The sequence below is a fragment of the Monodon monoceros genome, unplaced genomic scaffold (genome assembly GCF_005190385.1).
Source record: "Monodon monoceros isolate NGI ecotype Baffin Bay Population unplaced genomic scaffold, NGI_Narwhal_1 Super_Scaffold_18, whole genome shotgun sequence".
In the NCBI taxonomy this organism is placed as follows: Eukaryota; Metazoa; Chordata; class Mammalia; order Artiodactyla; family Monodontidae; genus Monodon; species Monodon monoceros.
In genome coordinates this window covers 120,198,898-120,226,243 of record NW_021703774.1, presented here as the reverse complement: position 1 = coordinate 120,226,243, position 27,346 = coordinate 120,198,898, and the positions used below count along the sequence as shown (strand labels likewise).

The following is a 27,346-nucleotide window of genomic DNA, read 5'->3' as shown; positions in this document are numbered from 1 at the left end:
ATGTACAAATCATTTGGCACATTGCTGGAACGTAGTTGGGTCTAAATAAGTGGTACCCATTTTTCTTTTTATTATTCACTTCATTATTGTCGTAATTGACATCATCATAGCCCTAGTTTTATAATGTCCATCATTTAATGATGAAAAATATGGGCATTTCAGAAACAAATATAGTCATTTGTCATTAGAAAATGTCACATCTCTGGCTCTGCACTATTCTCATAAACTTGCCACAGAATTCCCAAGGCTGGCATTCTGCAAGGGAGCAGTTCGATCACCTCTCTGATGTGATCTGATGGACCCTCTGATAAAAATTAGCTACTCAACTGAGGTGCAATACCTAGAGAAACAGTCATCTTCTGCTTCATCTGATACCATTGTTAAGTTTGTTAATATATGGGCAGCAGCTTCAGAAGCATTAATTAATTGGCATGCTTTATCTCAAGTAGATGGGACTCAAGGTAGATGAGAATCATTGTTCTGAAGAGCAAAGAGAGGGAATGGTCACAGCTGACACTGAATATGGATCCAACAGAATAAATGCTGGTCTCAAGATTTGGACACTTGAGTTTAAAGCTCAGTTTCATATTAACTGGCTATGTTCAGTCTTTCAGTCAAAAAGTATTTATTGAGCTCCCTGTGTATGCCAGGAACTTGTGCACAAGTCACAGGGGGAACAGGACAGATATGGTCTCTGAGATTTACTGATAACATTTTAACGTCTTTGGGACCTCTGTTTATTCTGCCTACCTCACAAGCTTAGTGTAAGAAGCATTTACATAAAAGCACATTGTAATCTACCTTACTAGAGAAAATCACAGAACTGTGCAGGTGATTTTCATGTGTATATCAACTTCAATCTCAGATCTTTGAATTGTCATTTTCTGTTACAATCTATGTTCCCCTTCCCGGGCTACGAACTCTGAGAAGAGAAACTGTCTTATACATCTTTGTGTCCTGGCATGTGATAATGTCTATGTGCATGTTGAATAAATGATTTAATGAGCAAATGGATGAATGGAGAGTTTGGAAAGGAAGTATACTGGTTAAGACTTACAAAAACCTTAAAAGAGATGATTATTCCTATAAAATAACCAAGAAGGAAGTGATGAGGATATAAATCTAGTATACTGGTTAAAAACAGAGAATATGGGGTCAAATTGTATCCATTTAGATAGTTTGGAGAGCCTGATTATTTTCTACCAACTTGTTAACAATCTCTGAAAGTCAGAACAAACTTAACAGTTGTTGAGTCCCCAAATGTGTTAGCAATTATTAAGAGCCTCTAATATAATTGTTCATCTCACCAATTTCTGTCAGAATTCAAATTTGGAAGCTGTTCACTTTGTTCCCAAACAAAAATTTACCTTTTCTCTAGAGCATCTCGAGTACTTTGATTAAGCAATGATCACTCTGTATCTGAGCCATAGGAACTAGGCATCAGAAGTCTCAACCCCAGAGCTGGTCGTACTTAAAGTCTAGGTATGGTTTTGGGCAAGTCCCTTCAAAACTCTGGGCCTCTCTCTTCTCATCAAGAACAGGAAACCATTAGAATAAACTATCCCGTGGCTTCTGACAGCACTAGCATGCTGATTCTATGGTTGGGTTTTGAACATGAACAAATAGGCTTCCAATTTGTGTTATACTTCATGTTGAAGTTCCCACAGCAAATGATGATAGCTAATATGTAGGTAGAACTCCCTACATACCACATACATGGGATACAAATGTCCAAGCAAAATGAAGCAAAGAATTAAAACAATTTGCAATTACACAATTTAAGCCTAAAATATCCATATTGGTGAAATAGGCATAGTTTCTTAGACACTTATTCAGAGGTACAAACTGAAGCTCTGGTTTTCAGTAAGAAGTAGAATCACAAACAGCACAGAGCCAGAGACAGTGCCCTGGGCTCGTTTGGAATGACACTGCATTCTGTTCAAGCAGGCCATCTGTAAAGCCTGGGTTCTACATCTTTCTTCCCATTCCCCGACTCCTGCTAGAGCCATAGAAATTTATTCCTCTGATAGTCTGACCCAGAGACTCAACTCTGCCCTGCAGTTTGTCTGCAGGGAACTAACCCAAACCAAAGAGGTCCTGAATTCTGAAATGGCGACAAAGAAGTAATTTTGCCACATGATTCTTCCCTTTACTTAAAGGAAATTTTACTAGTCAGTACATTTAGGTGATGGTGTGTACAGTACATTTTGCCTCGTGTGATCAAGAGCCCATTCCTTGATTTTTTTTTTCTAATTCTCAGAACCCATCACGAAATACTTTTGCTTCCTGTAACCTGAGAGGAGCTGAGAAATCTGGGAACACAGCTGGTCAGTAAACAAAGAGAGTGGAAAACGTATCTTCCAGAGCATATTTACCCAGGTAGAATGCATTTAGATTTCAAACACCTCTCTGGTATGTCTGATTGTACGTATTTAAATGGCTAGATATCATTTTAATTAAGGCAGCAAACCATTCGGCCAGCATATCATTCACAGGGACTAAAATTCAGGCTGTTAAATAGGCATTTTAAATTCCTGCTTCTATTGAAAAATGCCTTTATTTATTTATTTATTTTTCATTTCGAGTTTTACTATATCTGGGGTACAAAAGAAGATGAACATTGACTATGGCTATTGCTTACTGAACCTGCGTTTATTGGAAATACTACTTTATACTCTGTACAGTAGAGAGGAAAATAATTAGAAGCCAGGGAAAGTTCCATCTATAGTGTCCAAGAGAAAGAGTCATAGAGGATTAGGGTGAACTCCCGTTGATCACAGGCACAGAGCCATCATTAAACATCTTACCAAGTTTTATGTCCCACCAGCCTAAGGTGATAAGTGTCTTCACGAAAGAGGAAGGAGCCATAGGTCTTACTGGGGCAGGACTGGCTCACAGTGACTTCCTTGCCCTCTACAGAGGCTCTATCGATTGTGGCAAATTCTGGGGCTAAGAGTTGGGAGCCTGATTAATCTTGACAACTGTTTCAATTTCTTTGTTGTCTGTAGAAACTGCTGTGAGTTTTTCAAAAGAATATGAGTGACAATACAAAGTGAATGTTCAGGAAACAGATTAAGAGTCTCTGGAGAAATTTTAGAGGTTGAGGATCCATTTTTCTACTCCACACCAAGCTCGTCATCCATGTCTTTCCAGCCTTTTGGTTAATTTCATGTTTTGAGTGACGGTCTTCTCAGTGGGCTTAAGAAAATGGGGGGCTGGCAGATTCCTACCCTTTCTGTAATTTAGCTGCTCAGACTGCATTTCAAAGTCTCGCTGTGACTGGGCAGGGCTTCAAAATAATTTTGACCAGGCTTTCACTTTCTTAGGGTCTACATGCTAAAAGAAATCTCATAGAAACAAAATTGAACCAAGGTGTTAATGATTAATTATGGTTTACTTTGTTTCTCCCCCAGATTATGTTTGCACGTGGACATATAATATCCATGTCCATAGCCCAAAATATAAGTAATATGGGAATTTTAGATATAGATACAAAGCCAAGGATTGTTCTTGGTTAAAAAAGCATTTTTCAACAACCCTAGTCAAGAGGGGAAGACACATATATGAAAAAATAATTATATAGGAAAAGAGAAAAAATGCTGCATCCGTGTCTAAATAGAAGCAGGAATTTAGTTTCTTCATAGATATAAAATAGGGATAATAGCACCATTTCAGATAGTTACTTTAAGAATTAAATGAAATAGGGCTTCCCTGGTGGCGCAGTGGTTGAGAGTCCGCCTGCCGATGCAGGGGACACTGGTTCGTGCCCCAGTCTGAGAAGATCCCACATGCCACGGAGCGGCTGGGCCCGTGAGCCATGGCCGCTGAGCCTGCGCGTCCGGAGCCTGTGCTCCACAATGGGAGAGGCCACAACAGTGAGAGGCCCGCATACGGCAAAAAAAAAAAAAAAAAAAAAAAAAGAATTAAATGAAATAACTTGTGAAAGAATGTAGCACATCCTAGTAACAAAGTAAATGTTAGCTTCTGTTCTCCCTTTTGAAGCGGGAATACTGACTTTGGCAGCTGTTGGTCATATTTTATTACTGACCGTCAAATGTGGCCAGATGTCGAAGGACAAGAAGCACTAAAGGAAAAATCAAGAATCCTGACAACTTTTGTATATTGTTGATGCTACACATATTCTGTATAAGCTGACTCTTATGAATAAACTGGCTATAGATAAGACTCTTCACGAAGCTGGTAAAGTTTAGTTACATACATTGCTATGATTATTAAAGTCCTCCATTTATTTTTTTATTCATACACTCATTCACTTTTTCATTTAAATTGTAAATAAACATGATAAATGCTCAATATTTCTTTGAATAATGAGCGAAAGAGACTTACTAGGAACATATTATGTCCTAAGTACTATTCTAAGTACTAGCAATTAACAAAATAGAAAGTCTTTGCCCTCAGGGAGCTTACGGTCTTGTAGTAGATAGGAATATACCCAGAAAAACATGGAAGCATCTCTGAATGTACAAAGGAGGAAGTGTCATGAGTATGTGTCTACACAGGCACTCAGTGTGCTGCCCACCCACAGAGCATCATTTCCTTGCTAACAAATCTGGGTCATCATTTATTCCAACTAGTATCTTACTAACAACCAGTATCTGTGCAGACCAAGCAATAGAATCAGCCTAGTTTTTAAGTTCAAGTTATTGTCCAAATGTCTAGATTCTTCCCCAGCCAAGTAAATCTTTGGACATAGAAGGGTCTTCCTTGAGGTAGTTTCTGGGTCTCTGATGAACAACCCATGCCTTTCAAAAAGCACATTCATTAACTAGAGGGCCCAGTACAGCTTGTACCCCAATGTGAAGAAAGAAGGGGGGCTGTAAGGCTAGAAATTCCAACGGAACAAACTCACACCCAGCATCCCTGTAGTGCATATGTAATGCATAGTTTCTCACTGGCAGAATATTTTTCTACCTAAAACAAGGGCTGATTTGCCCATAACGTGTAGTTTGCTTTGGCATAGCAGTAAAATGTCAGGAGTTAAAACTACCTGCTGACTCCTTGTGCATGTGAGAAAGGCATGACTAATTTCATCCTGTTTTTGTTCTCCTGCAAAGCTGTAGTCAGCAGTGATTTCACGACATGAGGGCACACATATAAATAAGCTTGTCCATGCTTGAAAGCTTGCTGTGTTAGGGCCAACCATGTTATTATTACTACTTCATTGCCTTTGGTGTCCTCCATCAGCTTTGTTGAGCTGCTGCAGGTACTAACAATTGGTAACGATGCCCTGTAAATCTACCCTCTTCTTCCAAATTGCTCTCCAGTGCTGACACCTTGAGAGAGCTTTGGAAAGGAAGGCTGTAACCTCCTTATCTCTACCAGAGTCCTCTCAAGCCATCCCAAATAAATTAAGAAGTAATAATGTGTTTGCTATGTAAATACAAATTCAGAAAACAAAACAAAGCAAAAAAAAAAAAAAAAACCCAGCTGATCTCCTAGCCTCTCATCCCTATGGGTAGGATTGTCTCACGTCATTTCTTACTGTGCTGGCATTCTGGAGTCACCGCTATTGTGGCAGTATGGGAATGAGGCTAAGAGCATAGTGTATGGAGTGAAAAACGATGCATATCTCATGGGGTAACTGTGAAGATTAAGTTAATCAGCCATGTATTAATGTAGTTATTGGCACATATTAAGTGTTCAGTAAATATTATCTATTATTATTGTTATAAAAGTTATTATTGATATTCTTATTGTCAACATCATAGTACTTGCCTAGTTAAATGTTTCTGTGATACCCATTAGCTCAATATAATAAGTCAAACCCCAAGTCCTTTATATTCCGGCTCTAACTTACCCTTCTTTCTGGCTTTATCTCCTGCTACGTGCTGCCCCACATTCTGTATTTCTTCCACGATGACTAACTTATTATTTCCCAGATAGCATGTGTTTTACCTCCTTTGTCTTTGGTCTTGCTCTTTCCTTCTTTGTATGTCCTTTAACACAGCATCTACCTAGAAATCTCAATCATCTTTTAACATATTAGACTTCTATGGTATCTCTTTTGTGAGGTTTTCTCTGATCTTCATCCCAGGGAAAACGTAGTCACTACTGTGTTACTGTCATTTATAGATTTTTGTATCTCCTGTACAAGATTTCAAGACCCTCCAACTGCTGACTATATAATTCATATTCTTTGTGTGTGTGTGTGTGTGTGTGTGTGTGTGTACAGAACAATGTATGTGCTAAGTAGTAAATAAATATATGTTGAATGGAAAAAGTGTTAAAAACTATAAAATGTTCTCACATAGATTACCTCATTTGATTCTTTTAAAACCCTGGGAAAGAAACTAGATAAGTGACTTGTAACTTGTGTCTTAGGACCTGGAGGAAGTTGTATAATCTCTCTGATCCTCATTTACTCCTTCTGTAAAATGGGGTAACATTTATGCTTATTATTAAGTGAGATGATTCATGGAAAGTGCATATAACTCTGCCTGACACATGCTAATAAGCAATAGCTCTTTTAAATTATTATACGGATTGTCAAAGAAATTGAGCGATTTGTGTAAAATCACAAATAACAGAACTGAGACAAATATTGGTCTGTCTGATTCCTAGCCCAGTTATCTTTCTGTTCTAACATAACCTTCTTCTTCTAGGAATATTGATAAAGAGAACATAAGTTAGAGGCTGAAGAGAATTTTCCACTACTCTGCTATGGTGCTAGCACATCTAAGGTGAAGATAAAGAGCAAATAGAGTGTTGGCTTTCTTGATTAATTCTAAACTAAAACACACATTTTGATATTCAGGCTACAGAACACCATAGATCAAATTCTATCATAAAGCACTAGTGCTTAAATTTATATAATGCTTTTTTCCCAGAGTATACAGGACTTTCCTGTGATACTTCATTTCTCAGCTATATAAAATGGTATTCCTACCATTTGCCTTAGTTCATTCATTCAATAAATATTTAAATTTGTGCTTACCATATGCTACCACTGCCAGGTACCAGAGATACAAAAATGAGTGAGACTAGAATTCTGACTAGAAGTCTGCCCTTGACCATTAAGTCTAGGTGAGGAGATGGACAAGAAATAAACAACAGCTACTCAACCTGATAAATACTATTATGGTGATACATGCAATGGAAGCTTGTAGCAGCAAGAGCCTAACAGGCTTATTTTGGAAAAATGGAAATGAAAGAGGGAATTTGGAGCTAGGTGTGAGAGTTTTTATTCTATAAACCAGTGCATTTTTGATCACATACTCTTATTCAGAAAAAAAAATATTTTGGACACTCACTCAATATATCTTTAATACATTTAAAAATAAAGTATATGCCTGTGTAACTGCTAATATATTATGTTTTAGACATTTGCCTATTCTATTATACAACAATTCCACTGCCAAGTATATCCCTGAAAGTTTTACATGTGCACCCAGAGAATATACAATATTATCCATAGTGGACTTGTCCATATTAGCTAAACTTGGAAAGAATCCAAATATCCATCAATATATATATGAATGAATGAATATAAAGAGAAGTCCCAATATTTTCTTCCTGAACCTAACTGTACCCCCTGGGGTTACACAGCGACTACAAAATTAGGCAATGGAAGTCACTGATATTTTTCAAGTAGAGGAATTAAATGTTCATATTCCTGATTTTTTTAAAGCTTTTTTTAAATGGGTGGGTTGTATTTATTTATTTTTAATGTGTATTTATTTAATAATTTTTTGGCCATGCCATGCAGCATGTGGGATCTTAGTTCCCCCCACAGGGATCAAACCCTCACTCCCTGCATTGGAAGCACAGAGTCACAACCACTGGACCTCCAGGGAAGTCTCCTGATTGTTTTAAAAAAGATATTTTATCAGCATTGCAGAGGATGGACAATTCATGTGAGAGATCTTGAGGTTCTGGCTCAACACAGTAGCTTTGGAAACAAATTTTATGAGGCTGATTTGAGAGCTATTTAACAGGTAGAACTAACAAGAATTGGTGATACGTAAAGGATATGACAATCATTTAAAATGAGTCAGTTTCCTAGATTCAACAACCAATGTCATAAACCAAGATAGAGAAAAGAGAAAAAAAAACCCCACATGATTATGGAGAATTATGACAGAAAATATAGCATTATATACCTGAGAGTTTGAAACACCTAAATAACATAAAAATGGGGTTCTCTGGCAACAGTTAGAAATCCTTTCTGGAACTCAGGAGGATGGTGAGCTTTGGAAATAAGGATCCAGAAGCTACCAACACACCAGTAACTAAGACCACAAAAGTAGGTAAGATCATGTAAAAAAGAGCATGTCAAATAAAAAGGTGAAGAGAGCTATACTGGATTCCTAGAGATCATCCCCCACAAAGGACACTGAGGAGAAATTTTCTGGGGTGTAGAGGAGAACCAGGAAAGAATAGGAAAGCCAAGTGGCCGATGATGTCAAGTGCCTCCAGATAAGTCAAGTGAAATAGAAATTGCTACTGAAACACAGAGAGGCTATGCAAAACTCAAACCTGTAAAGCAGATATCTTACTACTTTGTGGGAGCCCTATCCACTAAGCTAATTATTTTCAAATTGTGCACCAGAGAATGCTATAGCCACTTGAAATGTTTCGAGAAATATTATTCTTCATTCCACAAATACTGGGCAACTTTATATCTCCCAGGCACTATATAAGGTTCTGCTGTTACAGTGCTTAAGAATATTTTCTGTTGATAGTAAAGAAACTCATTCATCTATATCTGTACCTTTATCTGTATATATATTACATAATACGGACTACAAATAGTCCCTATTATGTCACAAGACTGCTAATAACAGAATGATAGTTAACTCACTCTGCCTCAAGGAACCTACAGCATTAAACACCCCAAAAAATCCCTCAAGAATTTGTTATGGATCTAGTTTATGGGATAAAAATGACTTCCCAGGGGAAGTGACATTTAAGCTGAGATCAACCTTTAAGCATGGAAGTACCCTAATTTTCACGAAAGATTTAATTTGGAAAAAAAGAACTGTTTGCTGTAAAAATGATTGAAAACCACTGCATTATATAGAAATTTCAAATTGTAGATCATGTTGGCCATGTTAAAAATATCTAACTTTGATTCCTAATGTATAAGATGTGTCTTAAAAGATATGGAGGAACATATACAAGACACTTGTGGTTTTAAGGAAGGAAGGGAAGCAGGAGAAACTATAATATTGATCTTCATATGCTTCTGTATTGCTTGGCTTGCTAATATTAGAATGAACTTGTATTAATTATCATGAAAAAACAGCTACTCAGTAGAAAAGTTTAGAAATTCATATTACTTCATTGGCCTGTTGTTTTATCTTAGGAATTTACAGATACTGTATTTTTTTTTAACACACACAGTGACAACCTAGAAACTGGGGAGTTCAATTCTAAGATTTGATTTAAGCAAAATTCCTGCTAGTTGCTTTGAACTGAGAAAATCCCCAGAACACAGATTTTTCAGAACTCCATTCCTCAGTAAAGCTGCAGACTGGAGCTTTGTAAATTGGCCTTGTGTGTAATGTTCTGTTCTGTTGTAGAAAACATATGACTCCTTTGACATTTTTAATGACTAACCCGAATTTATGAAATAAAGTGAAATAAAGTAGCAGTAAAGGCTAACAGACACAGTAGTGCTTTGATCCCATACTTTTCATGAAATCCACTCTCAGAGGCATTTTTCCCATTTATCTCCAAACTGTAAAAGCTGTGTAGTTCTTGTCTATCATCCTGCTGTCATATCCTGATGTGGGTTTTTTAAAAACCATGGTGCTTTTTCTGAAGATTTTCTTTCTTACGGCAAACAACATGATTTTATAAAATGAGGTCAGCTGTAGGTTTCTGATAAAATATGATATTATGTGTAGATATATAGATGTTTTACATAACATCAGATGGAGAATAGTGGGAAAAGTAATTATAAGTAAAATGGGTAATAACTGAAAAACCTAGTAAAATATTGACCAAATAATTAACTTTGTCTTTGGCTACCCTAGTTAATCAACTACTTTGTGACACACATCACTCTGTACAAAATGACATTGCTTTCACCCTAAACCAAGTTTCTCTGAGTGGTGTTTATATCAGAGTGGTGGACTGGGAAATAAGTGGAAAGATAATCCTTTACTAAATTCCCAGAAGTTCACAAGGAAAGGCTCTTATCTCTGCTGCTCAAGTTACTGTTAACTAGATGGAGAAATAAATAATACTTTCAACTTGCAGTTGCCTCCAAGGCTTTTTTTGATCTTCAAAAACTCCAGTAGAAAAAGAAGAATTAAAAGTGCTTGCAATAGGGCTTCCCTGGTGGCTCAGTGGTTGAGAGTCCGCCTGCCGATTCAGGGGACACGGGTTCGTGCCCCGGTCCGGGAAGATCCCACATGCCACGGAGCGGCTGGGCCCGTGAGCCGTGGCCGCTGAGCCTGCGCGTCCGGAGCCTGTGCTCTGCAATGGGAGAGGCCACAACAGTGAGAGGCCCACGTACGGAAAAAAAAAAAAAAAAAAGTGCTTGCAATAATACTTCTACCAGTAGGGGAGATTAGTGAACTGAATGAGTAAATGAAATATGGAGATGTTAATGTTCCAAGAACAAAGGAAGTAAAGATTCTAAGCGATTCAAGGTGGAAGAAACCACTCCTGAACTATTACTCGAAAAATAAAAAATCTCTTATAAGTTTAAAAAAATGTATGCACCTATACAAGACTGCTTTATGTCTCTTGATTTTCAGACCTAAATTGCAACATCTGTATCCAAAGATGAAGCTAAGAATTCCAAACTAAGTAAAGTGTTATTTCATGTTCCCAAGTTTTTCAAATAATACCAATAGGTTCTGATTTCCTGGCTCCTGAATTTGAGGGTATATATTTCAACGTAGCTGACTGGGAGTGGGTGAGGGGTGGCAGAGGTGAACAAGATGCATCGGGTTGACCCAGACTCCTCCATGGCAGGCTCAGACTCCCAGCAGCCATCTCAGTGACTCCCTGTGCTTAGAACAAAGGTTTCTATGATCTGGCCCTTATCCGATCTTTAGCTTCTTCTCCGTTATGTCTACATCATAATTCACACGCTCATTCCTACTCCCAGATCTCATTCCGCATCTCCTTACACTATACTCCTGACACTCCCGTTTTTGCAGTTTCCTAAGAATATTCAGTTTCCTTCCTTCTTCACTTGGAATGCTCCTGTGTCTCCAACCCACTGGGCAGCTTTCTGAAGTTCTCTTCTTCAAGACTTAGCTCAAATGTCTTCTCTAGGAAGATTTTCCTGATTCCCCTTCCATACACAAATACACACAGACACACAGACACATACACATGATTGAAGACCCAAGTTAGAATCAGGAATTCCTTCAGAAATTACATTACATTATGTTATATTGTATTATATCAGTATGACATAATATATTAATTGTATTTTAATATTATAAATCTGTTATAGTCTAATCACTTTTTACATATCTGTCTCTTCCATGACTAGACTGTTAGCTCCTGAAGGGCAAAGCTATAGCTTCTCTGTATCTCAGATACTTGCCATAGTGCCTGATGCTTAGAAATGGTTTGATAAATAAACTGAATGGTTTGACAAATGTTTGATAGATGAGTGAATAAATTTATTCTCATCTCTCAAGACCCACATCAGATTTGAAGAAACTGTGAAGCCTTGCAGATCCATCTACGATAGGAATAAATTCTGTCTTCTCTGAGTTCACATTACACTTTATTAATTCTTTGCTTGTGGCTGTTATCACTAACTTTCCTGGATTTTAATTGCATCTACCCTGTCATCTAGCCTGTCAGAAAAAAATCATGCCTTCTTCAATTATCTTTTTCCCCACATAGTACTGTGTTTTGGAAAACAGTTTCTCCTTGATGTTTGCCAATATAAATTTACATATTTGCAGTTTTTCCCCAAATATACATTATCAAACAATGCAATGTGTTTTGGTTTTTTTGCAGGGCAAAGATGATCTCAGACTCATTTTTATTTGCCAGGACCCAGCACATAGCAGGTGCCAAATAAACAGGTGCTGGGAACCTGAAAGAAGAGAATGATAACTGGAGAAGCAAAGACCCTTTACTTGGTTCATCTGTGGGCAATGATCTGGTCCTTTGAGCAAACAATGGGAGTGAGAACAGTTACAATCATACAGTTTGAATAGCTAAATTCACTGTACTCTTTTACTTCCAGTGCTTAGATATCACTGGAAATAATGACTTTGGAAGGGGTAATGGTAGTTTTTTAACTCAGAAGTTAGGGAAGCATTAACTTTTTGATTTACTGCCATATCCCCACAGATGGTGACCACACTGCAAGCAGTCTTGAGATAGTCTCTTTCATGGTAGTTGACTGAGAAGTTAAAGGATGCGCTAAGCACTGAAATCAATAACCACATGGAAGAAGAGAATGGATCTAGTTACTGAGAATAAAATCTTCAAAGATCCCATTGTTCTTACAATGATACTAATAGCTCAATTTATTGAAAACTTTGGCATGCCATCCTGTTGTTAATCTCTTCACCTATATTCTCATGTAATTCTCTTGACATCCTACAGATCAAGTAGCATTACCACCTTACTACCAAGGAGAAAACTGAGGCTCATAAATATTTATAAATTTACTCAACATTATGTAGCTATACTACTTTATCACAGGATATAATTCACTTCAGACTGAAAATTGGGGTGGAAAAAAATCTTTATTGGCTCTCTTTCAGGGTCTTATTATGTTTAGTAAGTGACCCATACTTGTCTCTGTGACTTAAGAACAGAATTTTATTACCCTAGTTCATCAGAAGGACAGATAAAAATTAGAAATTTTAATTCTTAATTATCTGGAAAGGGGGACACATTAAACCACACACAAACCTATCCACAAGACAAAATCATCTCAACCAACAACTTCAGCTGAGACTTTTACGGAAGTTAACCAATAAATTGACCTATTAAATTCTATTCCTTTTATTTCACAGTCATGTGTCTTTGAGCATACACAAGAGTAATATACATCACTGTGAAGATGTTGTACCATAAATATAACACTTATCTCAAAGTGAATGGTTCCACTTCAGGAATTCAGCTACCTCTGCTGAGTAAATTTAGTTTGCCAAAGCTGAACTTCTTTTAACCTTCTACATCCTTTAACTCTGTAGCTTCACATTAACTGTATTTATGTTTGGGAAAGTCAGTCTCTCCCTGTTTGGTTTTCATATCAGCAAAAGTGGCCTGCCCACACCAGCATAGCTTTAGGAATACTGAACTTCAAAAAAGCTCATGAATCGACGGTAAGGAAAATTAGAGGTCTCCACTGATATGTTAGTAAAGGCAATACACGCAATATTACAAATTCCAGAGAATTTGCCTACATCAATGTGAAGATATAAATGTCATAGTTATATAAGATACTTTATCATTTGAATTATCACAAGCATGCTTTCTAAAACACTCTCCAGATCTCTTTTCCTGACAGAAGCAGCTATAACAGCAGAAACAAAACTTCCACAAGAAACAGTTGGTCAATTTTATTAGAAGCTGTAATGTCAGCTGTCAAAATGATTCCTTCCTCAAATGGACCTCCTCTAACCTAGCAGCTCTAAACTTTCTCTTCTTGACTCTTTAAGGTACATTTTGATCACCAGATCTAAAAGTAACCATCCTGTACAAAATATCATTGAGGTTACAGGTGGTTTATATTTTAAACCAAAAATAAAGGGAGAAGTTCATGTCCAAAGTGAGCCCACCAAGATGGCTTGATCCTGAAGTCACGTGTAATAAAGCATCCAAGGGATGTGAGGAAAAGAATCAAATCTTTGGGAGGAAGCACATTAAAGGCGGAAATGGTTAATAAGAGGTCATGGTAACGAATTTCAGAAATTTCTCACTTTGGATGATGTTAGAGATGCTTTTTTTTTTTTGCACACAGTTATAATATACCAGCAAATCTAAATATTTCCTCACTTCCTCCTCTAATTTTCATCTAGGTAGTTTAATTTAGACTAAGTGGAGATATTTCTCATTTCTTCTTACCTAGTCTTTCTGCTCAGTACTTAGAAAGAAAAATAAATATATCATTCTGTTATTTGGCATGCTTTTAGTCTAAACTGTTTTCTTTTTACTGACATCTAGCTGATTTACAATATTGTGTTAGTTTCAGGTGTACAGCAAAGTGATCCAGTTTTATATATATATACATTTTTTTCAGATTATTTTCCATTATAGGCTATTACAGGATATTGAATATAGCTTCCTGTGTTATATAGTAAGTCCTTGTTGCTTTTCTGTTTTATGTATAGTAGTTTGTATCTGTTAATCCCATGCTCCTAATTTATCCCTCTCTCCCTCCCTTTCTCCACTGGTAACCATAAGGTTGTTTTCTGTCTGTGAGTCTGTTTCTGTTTTGTATATAGATTCATTTGTTTTATTTTTTTAGATTCCACATACAAGTGATATCATATAACATTTGCTTTCTCTGTCTGACTTACTTCACTTAGTATGATAATCTCTATGTCCATCCATGTTGCTGCAAATGGCAATATTTCATTCATTTTTATGGCTGAGTAACATTCCATTATATATATATATATATATATATATATATATATATATATATACCACATCTTAAACCAATCATCTGTTGATGAACACTCAGGATGTTCCCATGTCTTCAGCCTACATTATTAATAGAATCTGGAATTTTGCCTTAATAAGAGGGTCCACCTAAATTACTAACTGATTTTTCAATATTGGACATGGCAATTCAATGGGGAAGTTATATCTATAGCACATTCCTTTTTGCTGTTGTTGTTTGGTTGTTTTGTTGTTATTTTATTGATTGTGTTTGCTTTTATATCACACATTATTTTACCAAAAATTGGTATTCTTTCAAAAACTGCCTTTAGTGAGGTATTGTGCTTGGTACTAGGGATCACACTACAAATATGATCTGCTTCCAGTCTCTTAGGAGTTCAGAATGAACATATACAGATACTTTCAATGGTATTGATTAAGTTCAGTGATCCATGAGAGCAAAGAATTGGGGTACAAGTGGTAATTACCAAGAAATTCAAAGAAGACTTTACAAAAGAGGGGACACTAGAACTAGGTCTCAGAGTTTACCAAGTTGAAAAGGATTAAAGGTAAGCTAGGGAAAGGAAATAACATGAAGTCACAATGATTCATGGTCTTTTCAAGGAGAAGTGAGAAGTTCACCATGGTTGGGGTTAGGATGTGAAAGCATCAAGTTATTGGATAACAGACTCATGTGTGATAAGTTTCTAAAAGTATAAAAAACTGAAGAAAAGGACTTATAAGTGGTAGAGAACAATACAGATTCAAATCATAGGAGAGAACATCACCCCCGCACCCCCAAAAATGTGAGATACAAAGGTATGTCTCAGAAATTACCTGAGCTCTAGGTAAGTGTTCTCAAAGTGTGGTCCCCAGACCAGTGTCATTCATATCTCTGGAGAACTTGTTCGACATGCAGGTTCTTGGGTCCCACCTTGGAACTCTAAGGTGAAGACAAGAAATCTTTGTTTTGACAAGCTCTCAGGTGATTCTAGTGCACACAACAACCACTGATGTAGAAGAAGAAAGTGTGCATGCTAGGTGCAAGGTTAGCACAGGCAAAGGTGTAGAGGTTGAAGTGAGAACAGTGGAATCTAGAGAACAGGCACAGCAGTGTTTCATTCAGTAATGGTTTCATTTATTGATTCATTATTTAATCAGAAAATTTAACAAATATAGCATACCAAAGTTAGACGGCACTCCTACACTAGGAATTTTATTTTGTAATATAATACCAGAATTCAAGACATCTAAAGTCTGGAAGAAAAATTGACTGTGAAGGTAAAATCAGATTGAGGATCTGACAGAGGAATATTTAATTTTAATAGCCTGCAAAATGGAAGAGCATTCGTACGTTCTTTGGATGGCAGCGTAAATAAACCAAGATTTAAGGAACTTGGAGCTCTTTTGTTGAAGTAACAAAAGAGAACAGAGGTTGTTTAGATTCTTTTTAAGTGTTCTTTACTGGAAAGGCATGCTTGTTTGTGACGAGGCCTGCATTATTTAAAAGTGTCAGGAAAGACCTCACCTCCCAAGTATATCTACTTTATACTTGGTTTTCTCTCATCAATCCTCTGGGAGAATAAATACTTTATCAATTAAAATCTAGGAAAAGAGGAAATGGACAGCTGGCTGAAAACAGTGTTTCAGTCAGAGGGGAAGGAGCAGTAGCAACAAAAATACTCAAAAGGGGGAGGAGTTCCTGCCCAAGACACATTTTTCCCCATTTTTCACATTTAAGAGAGCTCCTTTGGCCCAAAACAAGATGGATGCTATTTAAAAACAAAAGAAAATTAGTATTAGAGACTGCAGCTGGTCTCAGAGTAAGATAGGAATGTTATGAACATAAACATGGTGCGTTTGGGGTGAGGAAATCCAGCAGATAAAAATCACTTGTGGCCATTGGAAATTCAGAACAGGACTTGATGCAAGCTGATGTAGTTTTTATTTAGTGCCACCAAACATGCCTATAACTCTGTGTTTTTGATCGACCATGTAACATTTCTCAATAAACTATTAAAAGAACATCACTTATTTGGTGTGAACTATATTGTAAGGTACCTGACTCCAGTAACTTAAGTTAGTGCTTGTAGCGCAACATGTATCTTCTCTCAGCATAATAGATTTTTTAAGCAATAGAGCACAGCTAATAAATGTTCTGTGTGTAATGGCCATACCCTGAGTCCTTTACTGCTCGTGGGTTTAGGACAGTATGATTTGTGCCATTATATTTCAGACAAGCTCAGACTAGGTCATCAGAGTATAGAAAGCACAGGCCATGCTTTACTTCCAGACACTCCTAAATGCGCATTGAAAACTCAAAGAAAAACCAACAACTCGTTCTGATGTGAGAGCTGGCTTCTATGCATCATTGCACATTTCTTCTACTCTGGGTACTCAGGAGAACACTGCTGTTGTTTTTCCAGACACTGGCACTGAAAAAAACCAGAGGAAGCCTTTCCTTTTTTCCTCTATTTTCTCAAACTTCCTAGGTGTCAGATTCTCCAGTTGCTTCCTCCCTCCAGCAATTTTCTAATAGTCACACTATTTGCTACAATGTAAAAAACTAAATGTATTGATCCCTATCTTAGTTTGTCCCAGTTATTGTTTCTATTTAAAGTCCACTTATTCCTAATTTATTTAAAGGTGATAACTTGAATTGGAAGAAAGTGGGACTGGAAGAAACTCAGTTTTTAAGGAATCCAGGTATTTATTCCTTCATATCAATCTTAAACAAAAGGTTTTAAGAATTAAACCAGTTTCCTCACCTCCTTCCAGAGGTAGGTATTTCCACACCTCCTACTAAAAGTGTATATATTTATTTGTTTCTTCATTTATCTATACATTTATTTATTTTTACCAAAATGAATGCTCCCCTTATGTAAAAAATTTAGGTACTAATTACAAACTGATAAGAGAATCCTTTCTGAGATAAGATGATGTTTTCAGGTAATAATCAAATTTAAACACCTGTCACACCTATGTAAGGAAGATCTAATAGGTATCCATTGATTTAATCAACCAATATTAACTGAGTGCCTACTTCATTTCAGGGTCTGTGCTAGGCACTGAGGAGACATGGGTTAAAAAATAAAATAGTCCCTGCCATCAAGGAGGACTTCAAGAAATTTGCAATCTATGAAGAAAGAGAGGAAATTTGATATGATGAGTGGAATGCTGGAGTTAGAACAGGGTGCTGAAGAAATACACAAGAAGAACATAAAATCCAACCTTGGCTGGTCAGAAAAAAATTCACCAGGGAAGTAAAATCAAAGCTAAGTCTTGAAAAAGAGTATGAAATAAAGCAACCAGGTTGGGGGGGTGAAGGTGGGAAGTTAGAATTTGAGGTGAGGAAAAACTTCATCCAAGTTCAAGATGCTGTAGACAAGCCTGGTACATTTAAGGAACTAAACAAAGAATAGAAGTTTAAAGGGCCCCAATTATTAAGGACCATATATGTGGTGCTAATAAGTTTGGAATTTATTCTGGGAGAAATGAGAAACTCTTAAAACTTCTGATCAACAAAGTGCCAAGGTTATATTTATGCTTTAGAAATATCTCTCTGGCTGCCGCACAGAGAATTGATGTGGAAGAGAGGTCTTTGGCTACACAGTAAATAGATTTTGGTGAGGGAAACTGAGGATTGGGTGAGGGCAACAAGAAAGCATTTGTGTAAGCAGTAACACAGGCAGCTTGAACTAATTTAGCTGCAGTGGGGAAAGAGACAAATGGACAGATTCAGGTATGAAAGAGACAGAATTGGCACATATATGGATATAACAACAGGAGGGAATAGAGGTCATTCAGGTTGATTCTAGGGATGGTGGCCAGGGCACGGGAGCCCTGGGGAAGGAGCAGGCTTTGGGAAGCAGGTTTTGAGTGGCGTTAAGTTGAATGTGATGTCCAGCCAGCCATTAGTTATAGAGGTGGGAGATCCGAATAGGAGAGAGATGGGAGCCGTTAGCATGTGGATGTGAATTTAAGCTACACAATCCACGAAGAGTATGCTATCCAAAGGGAATCAGTTAAATCTCTGGGGAACATCAAAAGGAATATTTAGGTGAAGAGCACCCTGCAAATGTAGATATACCTGAGACTGCTTTTTAGGTATCTTCAATCCAATTTGAAGTTGGTCTCCCCCCAAAAAACCCATTTAGATAGCCTCAGACTGTCTATGCCCATTAAAGAAATCCACGATGCTTCTTTTATCATTTACATGGTGAATTAAATATAAAACATGAAAATGAAGGTTACTTTTAAGAACATAAAAATTAATCATATTTTATTATATTTATGCATCATTTAAATCAATTGTTTAGTTTTGCTTTCAAGTATATTTCACTTTTATATTATCCCAGAGAATAGGAAGTTTGTTCTACAATTTCATACTCATCAAATTGGGTAAGAGTTAACTCTTAATTCAACCTTTAACTTTGAAATAAAAGATGGCACTTAGGAGGCAAACTCAAATCCTATAGCTAAATGACTGCAGTATGGATTACAGATATCTATTTAAAAATACTATTTATATCCTTTTTTAAAAAAAGAAGGGGAAGATCATACTGCATTTTAGCAGAAGACTTCTTTAAAATACTCTGTGACATAGAAATAAAAATAGAAATCGGAACCCAGAAGAGGATGAAAATCTAAGAAATCGAATATACGTCAGAGCCCAAACATCACGCTTAGCCTGAGCACCACGTTAGACAAGCAAAAGTCAGATCACTATAGAGATTTTCAGTGCAATTAACTCAAACATATTTTGTAAGTGACCCTTATTAACATTATAATGATGATTTATAAAATTTATCATAATTTCCTAGTTGAAAGGAAATAGTATTTGGGGAAGTATTCCATGATGGTGTCATATTTTAAAAACATTTTACATTTTTATTTTCTGAATTTAGTAGCATCATCTGAAGAAATTTCAAGCATTTTTCTAACATCTGGATATTATTTAGTTGTTTATTTGGCATTTTTTAATCACCGAATAGGAACTTTCATTGGCGTCTTTGATTCATGTTTCTAATTCAGTGGTCACATGATCATCTTTAATCTAGTAGTAATTACACTGGGCCTATCCTTAAATGAACAGGTTAATGAAAATATAAATGTAAGTGACTCAGGGTTTCCATAAAGGGGCTGGTTATTTGCCAGGAAGATGGATGGAAAAATAAACTGGCCACCTCTTGCTTTATGAACATACTTGATGGATATTTGCAAGAGCATAGGGTTATGGATTAAATATATATAATGGCAATACTCAGGCGTAAAGACTTGACAAGTTCAGAAAATCTCTCTTAATTGAAACAATTTTCTGTTTCATGATAATTATCTTCTTTAAGTATTTGAATCTCTGATATTTGGTGAGAATTTTTTGTTTTCTTTTCGCCGTTAAATACTTATGAAACAGCTAATCACTGCTTTCATAATCTGGCATTATTTAAACTTTCCCCTTTTACTTAAATCTTTCTTGGGGGTTTAAAAAGGAAATTGGAAATCAACATTTTTCTGTCATTACGTAAATCTATGATTACTGTGGATGACCTCATCCACATGTGATTTCAATTACCTCTTACCATTATTGTAATAATTATAAAATCAATTTTTAAGCTTCATCTTCTCTCTTGAAAATATAATTCACATATACAACAACCCATTGGATACTGCCATTTGGATAGCCCACAAAAGTCTCAAACTCAGTACATTTCAAAGTGAGACTTTCTCTCAACCTGTTCCCCCTCATTTAATGTTACCAAAATCTCATCATTCACCCAAGCCAGAAATCACTACACATCTAGAATTTTCCTCTTCCTCTTTCTTCATACGAAATCAGTCAGGAGTCATGATGAGTATATTTCTGAAATATCACTGGAATCTGTTTCATCTTCTCCTCACCTACCAGCACTGCTTTAATTCAGAACCACCTGCCAGAATTTCCAAAACAACCTCAATGTTATATCTTTGCCTCTAGTATTGCCCCACAAATTCTTTCTTTTATTTTAAAATTAAAATTTAATTATGTCATTCTTGCTTTAAAATCCCCAGAGTTATGCTCTCTTTCTCAGTATAAAAGTCTAAATTCTTTTGTATGACTTACAAGACTGATGGAGACAGCTCCTATGTACAAAATGCTTTCCATAATAGAATTACATCCATGAAAGGCTTATTCAGCTAACCCCTCTTATGATATTACAACATCCATAACCAGGCAATCAGGGGATATCATATGACTAGTTCTCACCAAGGACACATAGCAGGAGTGAGGTGTGCTACTTGCTGGTTCAGACCTTAAAGAGAAAGTGCTGGACATAGCTACCCAAACTTGACCACAGAGATGAGAGCCTTAACATGAAGGAAATCTGGTCCCTAAATCACTGTGTGGAAGAGAGCTCCTGGTGAATCAGTAACACTCACCCTGGACTGTTATTTGAGGGAGGAAAAAAAACTGTTGTGTTTTATCTATTACATTTTGAAGCATATTTGTTACCATGGTTTAGCCCACCCCAATACCAAACCTTTTATAATTCAATCCTTAATTACCTCTCCAATTCATCTTTTACCAAATTCCAACCTCTCATATGTATCTTATGTTTCAGCCATACCAAACTACTTGAGATTCCATAGATAAGTCATGCTGCTCACTCTTGCTTTTACGCCTTTGTTACTGCAAGGTTAGACCCTCTCCTGCCTTATCATGTAAGGCTGAGTCAGGTATCACCCTTCTGGAAAATTTCTCTTTCTCTTTGTTAAGGGCTGAACTGTGTCCCCTCTCCCCCAAATTAACACATTGAAGCCCTACCCCCCAGTACCTTAGAATGTGACTGTATTTGGAGATACGGACTTTAAAGAAGTGATTAAGGATAAATGAGGTCTTTAGGGTGGGGCTTAATCCAATCCAACTAGTGTCATTATAGGAAGAGGAAATTTGGGCACCTAGAGAGGCAGCAGGGTTGCCCTCACACAGAGAAAAGACCATGTGAGGACAAAGCAAGAAGACAGCCATCTGCAAGCCAAGGAGAGAGGCCACAGAAGAAACCAAACTTGCCAACACCTTGATCTTAGACTTCTGGCCTCAAGAACTGTGAAAAAATAAATTTCTGTTAAGTCACCCAGTCTGTGGTATTTTGTTATGGCAGACCTAGCAAACTGATACACTCCTTGAGACAGGATGTTTGCTCCTCTGAAATCCAGTAGCATTCTGAGCACGTGCCATTTTAGCACATATCATAGCTACTTTCCAATCATCAGTTTAGTTGTCTGTCTCCCTAACTAGTCCCTAAACCTTTGAGGCAAATCATTCTGTCTTATTCATCTGTTTCATTAACCTCTGACAATTCGTTTGAAAATTTGTAAGAAATGAATAAATGTTCTTTAGAATGAATTAATTTCTTGTTCACAACTTGCCAATAGGTAAGTAAGCAAGTGGTGTGAGTTTTCCCTTGTTGTCTAGCTTCCTGACATATCTGACCAGGGTGCTAAACATGCAGTATTGATTTTGATATTGGATTTCATTGTTAAGAGGCTCTGCCTTGAATTTTTTATATTGTTGTATGGGCATTACTTAAAAATGAAGTTTCTGTATCTTTGTGTATTTACTAAGGTCCAGAAGATGATGATGGGGTTTCATAGCAAAGACAAGGGCTTCTCTCACAGTTGGTGTGGTTGTCATAAGTGGACTATTTTTGGTATTTTATCCACATTATAATAGCCTCCTTTTTCCAAGAGCTACCCCCTTACGCAGGAGTGGGTTTAACATAGTCTGCATGCCACACTTGTTTGGAACAAAGTGATCCCTAGATCCATGTTTGACTAATAAGATGCTATCTCCTAAATTTTGAATTGAGAGTGAGAGAAGGTAATCTTGGTCTCTTTCAAGTGGCTGAGATGGGTGAGATATAAACTCCAGAATTGTGGGACAGTCTTGTGCCTTGAGAAACAGAGACAGGACATATTCAAAATACAGAAGATTTGCAGAGAAAAAGACTTCACATAGCTATAAAGATAAAGAGAGAGAGAGGCAGCGGTAATGCCAATAATTTTCATTTCCTCATTTCAGTTCCTTGTAAGGTCCTCTTGTACTTCCTGTTCTTGGATTCCATGAGATTCTTATAACAAATTCCATTTTGGTTTAAGCTAGTTTGAATTAATTTCTGCTATTTGTAGCAAAAAGTGTCCTTGCTTGAATCAATTTGATAGTATAGCTGACATCTGTAATTTTTGATCACTCAGTACATTCTCCCTTGGAGATCAGCTTGGGGTTTTGTGACCACCTAGAGGGGTGGGATAGGGAGGATGGGAGGGAGACGCAAGAGGGAAGAGATATGGGGATATATGTATATGTAAAGCTGATTCACTTTGTTATAAAGCAGAAACTAACACACCATTGTAAAGCAATTATACTCTAATAAAGATGTTTAAAAAAAATACATTCTCCCTTGATTCTTGAAATAACACTTTGATCAACCTTTTTGGAGCCATTTTCCTTTATTCTAGTTCATGAGGTTCATTAGGGCCAACCCCAGGCCATAGTAACTAGTTCAAGAAGGGGAATATGATCCACATTAGGCTAATATCTCCATCAGCAATATTTGCTGGAACTATTAAGTTATGAGAAGTTGAAGCATTTTTTCCTACTGAGGTTGCTTAGCTAGTAGGATGACAGTCTGGAGCTGCTGCTGGTCATCTTGCCATCATGAAAATAGAACCTTTCTGAGAATGAAGCCAATGCAGAGTGATGCTGGACAAAAGACATAAAAATCCAGATTTTTCATACGTCATTTGAGTACCAAGATTCATCTGTTTCTAAAGCACTATACTCTTCAGTTATTTCATCAATAAAAGTCCTTTTTGAATGCCAATTTGGGGTGTGTTTTTTGTTGTTATTGTTATTTACAACCAAAAAGCCGAGATAAGCACCAATATCATTCCTCTGTACATCTTTCAGTTGGTAAAGTTTTATTATGTATATCTATCTAATGCCTAGCATTGACTCTGAAATAGTAGATACTTGAGGAATATCTGCTAGTACTGAGTGAAGTCAAATGCTGCCTAGTATGTCATTTTGGGGTATGTCTTTTTACAACCTTACCTCTTCATTAGAATATTCTGCCAAATCAGTGCTTTATCATGAGTGGTTTTTAGTCAGAGGGATTAGATGAAAAGAGTTATTATTTAAGTCCTTACTACTCCTCGCCACCATAGCCAATCAGTTACAACATCTGTCCTCCAAATGCCAAATCCTAAGTAGTTTTTCCTTCTCCATCTCACTACTACCGTTTTAAAGAGAACTCCCCATCTGAACGTGTGATAGCCTCTTGATGGATTCCCGTGACTCTAGACCTTTTCTTCTCCAACCAATTTAACACAATGAAATGAGAGACTTCTATCTAACCATGGTTTCTGGCTGTGGTTGTCATACAAATTACAGATGATGTACGTAAGGGAACTAACACTATGCACGGCATGTCAATTAATATTAAAATCTCCACAACTATGAAGATAGCACAGGAATGTTAATGGGGACTTTTTTTAAAAGTACTGACTGTATATTTGGTGCTTTACTCTAGCTAATTTACCTTTACATTAACTGTTTGAGGAACTATTACAGGTGAAGAACCCAAAGCTCCGAAAGTTTAAATAACTTGACTATAGTCATGTAATTAGCTAGTTGCTGCGTTTATATTCAAACCCAGGGTTCCTGACTTCAAAATCTTTGCTTAATTTCCCTGCTATTCTCTATTGCATCTGTCTATAATTCTTTTTTTAATTAAAAATACTTTATTGCTGAAAAATGCTAACCGTCATCTGAGGCTTCAGTGCATCGTAGTAGTAACACTAAAGATTGCTGATCACAGATCACCATACAAATATAATAATGATGAAAATGTTTGAAATACTGTAAGAATTACCAAAAGATGACACAGAGAAAGGAAATGAGGAAATGCTGTTGGAAAAATGGTGCTGATAGACTTGCTAAAAACAGGGTTGCCACAAAATTTTTATTTGTAAAAAAATATAGTATCCATGAAGCACAATAAAGCTAATAAGCACAATAAAACTAGAAATGCCTGTATTAAGTTACATGATTAAAAAACTACTTTAATTTACTTATTAAATAAATCAGATGGAGATGAGCATTCTACTGCTTGACATGAAAAATTATTAACTAATGGAGGAAGGCTATTATTTGTAATTCCTCACAGTCATTCTTCCGAACTATTCTTTCTGGTGATAGAATATCTGTTTTCATTTTGGAAACTCTTCCTTCTCCCTGTGGCCTTGTGAATTTTGCCCCACCTCTTCACAATCAGAGCCCTTTTAGAAGTCCTAGATGAACACTGAAGGTGAGAGGGTCATCCTGGAACTAACAGGGAAGACAATGGAAGCCTGAAACTTCTCTATGGTCCTCTTACTACAAAAAGAGAATCTAATAATCATTTAGTTGACAAGATGAAAACAGCATCGAGCGTAGAAGAACAAGGTCTTGATGGCATTACTTAGAAACCTATACCCAATTACTGCTGAAGCTGGATCCACCCCCTTGCAATTCCCAGCTATGAGAACAAATAAATTTCATTTATTGGCTCAAACTGGCTTGAATTGGATTCCCAACATTTGTAACTTGAACGGTGCTAATGGGGCATTGAATTTCTCATAGACCCTTGAAGCTCTCTTGATGATTCTTGCCTCAGTGCCCTTGCATATGTTATTAAGATGATGTTTTATTATTAAGTTTTTGCGGCATAACAACACCTTCCAAAAATTTTCAGCTTGAAACAGCACTCATTTATTTGCTTCATGATTCTATGTGGTAGAAATTTGGAATGAGCTAACCTGGATGGCTCTCTGGTCTCGGCTGGGATCATTGATGCAGTTCTGCAGCTAGGCTCTCTGTTTCTGGAGGTGGATGGCTATTATCTGGAGTGGTTGAGCTACATGTCTTTTATCATCCAGCAGACAAGCCTACACTTGTTTGTACGGTTGTCTCAGGATTCCAAAGAGAGAGTGGAAGCATGCAAGTCCTCTTGAGGTTGAAACTTAGAACTGATACATTACTTCTTCTGTAATGTATGTACTTCTTCTGTAATGTAAAGTCGCTTGGCCAAAGCAAGATCAGGTGGCCATCCCAGATCCATGAAGGGAAGAACAAGGTAGGAAAAAATGTAGACTTTACTTCTTCATGAGAAGAGATACAGAATTCATTTCAAAGAGTCTCAGATACAAAGAAAGGAACAACTGCAGACATCTTTGCCAATTATCTACCACAGAGTCCAACTAGTAAAGTTCTTTTCACCCTTTAAAACACTGCTCAGTTGCACTTCTGTCTTCAAAATCTTTCCTGATCCCACATCTGGGCAAAACATCATTTTGTTTGACACATAGCTAGCCCTCATGAAATATTTATTGAATGAACAAATGAATGAATGAATGAATTTCTTCTCTGTGAATCCTTATTCATACTATTGTTGTACACATTATCTTCGACTACAGTCTTCCTTTTAGAATGGAGAGCTTTTTTTTTTTCCAATTAATTAATTTTTATTTATTTTTGGCTCTGTTGTGTCTTCGTTGATGCATGCAGGCTTTTTCTATTTGCAGTGAGTGGGAGCTACTCTTCATCGCAGTGCACGGGCTTCTCATTGTGATGCCTTCTCTTGTTGTGGAGCACGGGCTCCTCTGGGCACGCAAGCTTCAGTAGTTGTGGTGCGGGGGCTCAGTAGTTGTAGCTCACAGGCTCTAGAGAGCAGGCTCAGTAGTTATGGCACATGGGCTTAGTTGCTCCATAGCATGTGGGATCTTCCCAGACCAGGGATAAAACCCATGTCCCCTACACCGGCAGGCAGATTTTTAACTACTGTGCCACCAGGGAAGTCCATAGAATGGGGACCTTTTTAATGGAAAAGGCCATATCTTTCTCATATTTCTATCCCTGGTACTGTTGTGTGCAGAGTAGGCATACAAGTGTGCCTGGAGCAAATTTTTCTTTACCTTCCTTATCAAAAATGACCTGTTGGGGGCTTCCCTAGTGGCGCAGTGGTTGAGAGTCTGCCTGCCGATGCAGGGGACGCAAGTTCGTGCCCCGGTTCAGGGAGATCCCACATGCCACGGAGCGGCTGGGCCCGTGAGCCATGGCCGCTGAGCCTGCGCGTCCGGAGCCTGTGCTCCGCAACGGGAGAGGCCACAACAGTGAGAGGCCCGTGTACCGCAAAAAAAAAAAAAAAAAAAAAAAAAAGACCTGTCGATGTGGCTGGTCCAGAACCACAAAAAGTACAAAACTCAGTTAACCATAAATAAATTAGTGCAGTGACTCTCCATCTAAATCAAAACACATATCCGTTTTGTAGGCTTATGAACAGGCACAGTCATTCTTGCAACACAAAGAGAGTTAGGGAGAATGCAAGTGCCAGCGAGGATGTGAAAGGGCTGATGTATCACTTTTTTTTTTTTAACATCTTAATTGGAGTATAATTGCTTTACAATAATGTGTTAGTTTCTGCTGTATAACAAAGTGAATCACATATACATATACATATATCTCCATATCTCCTCCGTCTTGCATCTCCCTCCCATCCTCACTATCCCACCCCTGTAGGTGGTCACAAAGCACCAAGCCGATCTCCCTGTGCTATTCGGCTGCCTCCCAATAGCTATTTTACATTTGGTAGTGTATATATGTCCATACCACTCTCTCACTTTGTCTCAGCTTACCCTTCCCTCTCCCCGTGTCCTGAAGTCAATTCTCTATGTCTACGTCTTTATTCCTTTCCTGCCCCTAGGTCCT

General features: G+C 37.3%; 1 protein-coding gene across 1 annotated transcript in view; it reads right to left on the bottom strand.

The window, feature by feature from the left end:
- Window positions 1-15,419: 15,419 nt before the first annotated feature.
- Window positions 15,420-27,346, bottom strand: part of PTGER3 (prostaglandin E receptor 3) — a 125,876-nt gene continuing 113,949 nt past the window's right edge. Inside the window, exon 3 of the mRNA XM_029231033.1 lies at window positions 15,420-15,505. Within this exon, the coding sequence (XP_029086866.1) occupies window positions 15,446-15,505 (60 nt within the window). The 3' untranslated portion in view covers window positions 15,420-15,445. The remainder of the gene's footprint in view (window positions 15,506-27,346) is intronic.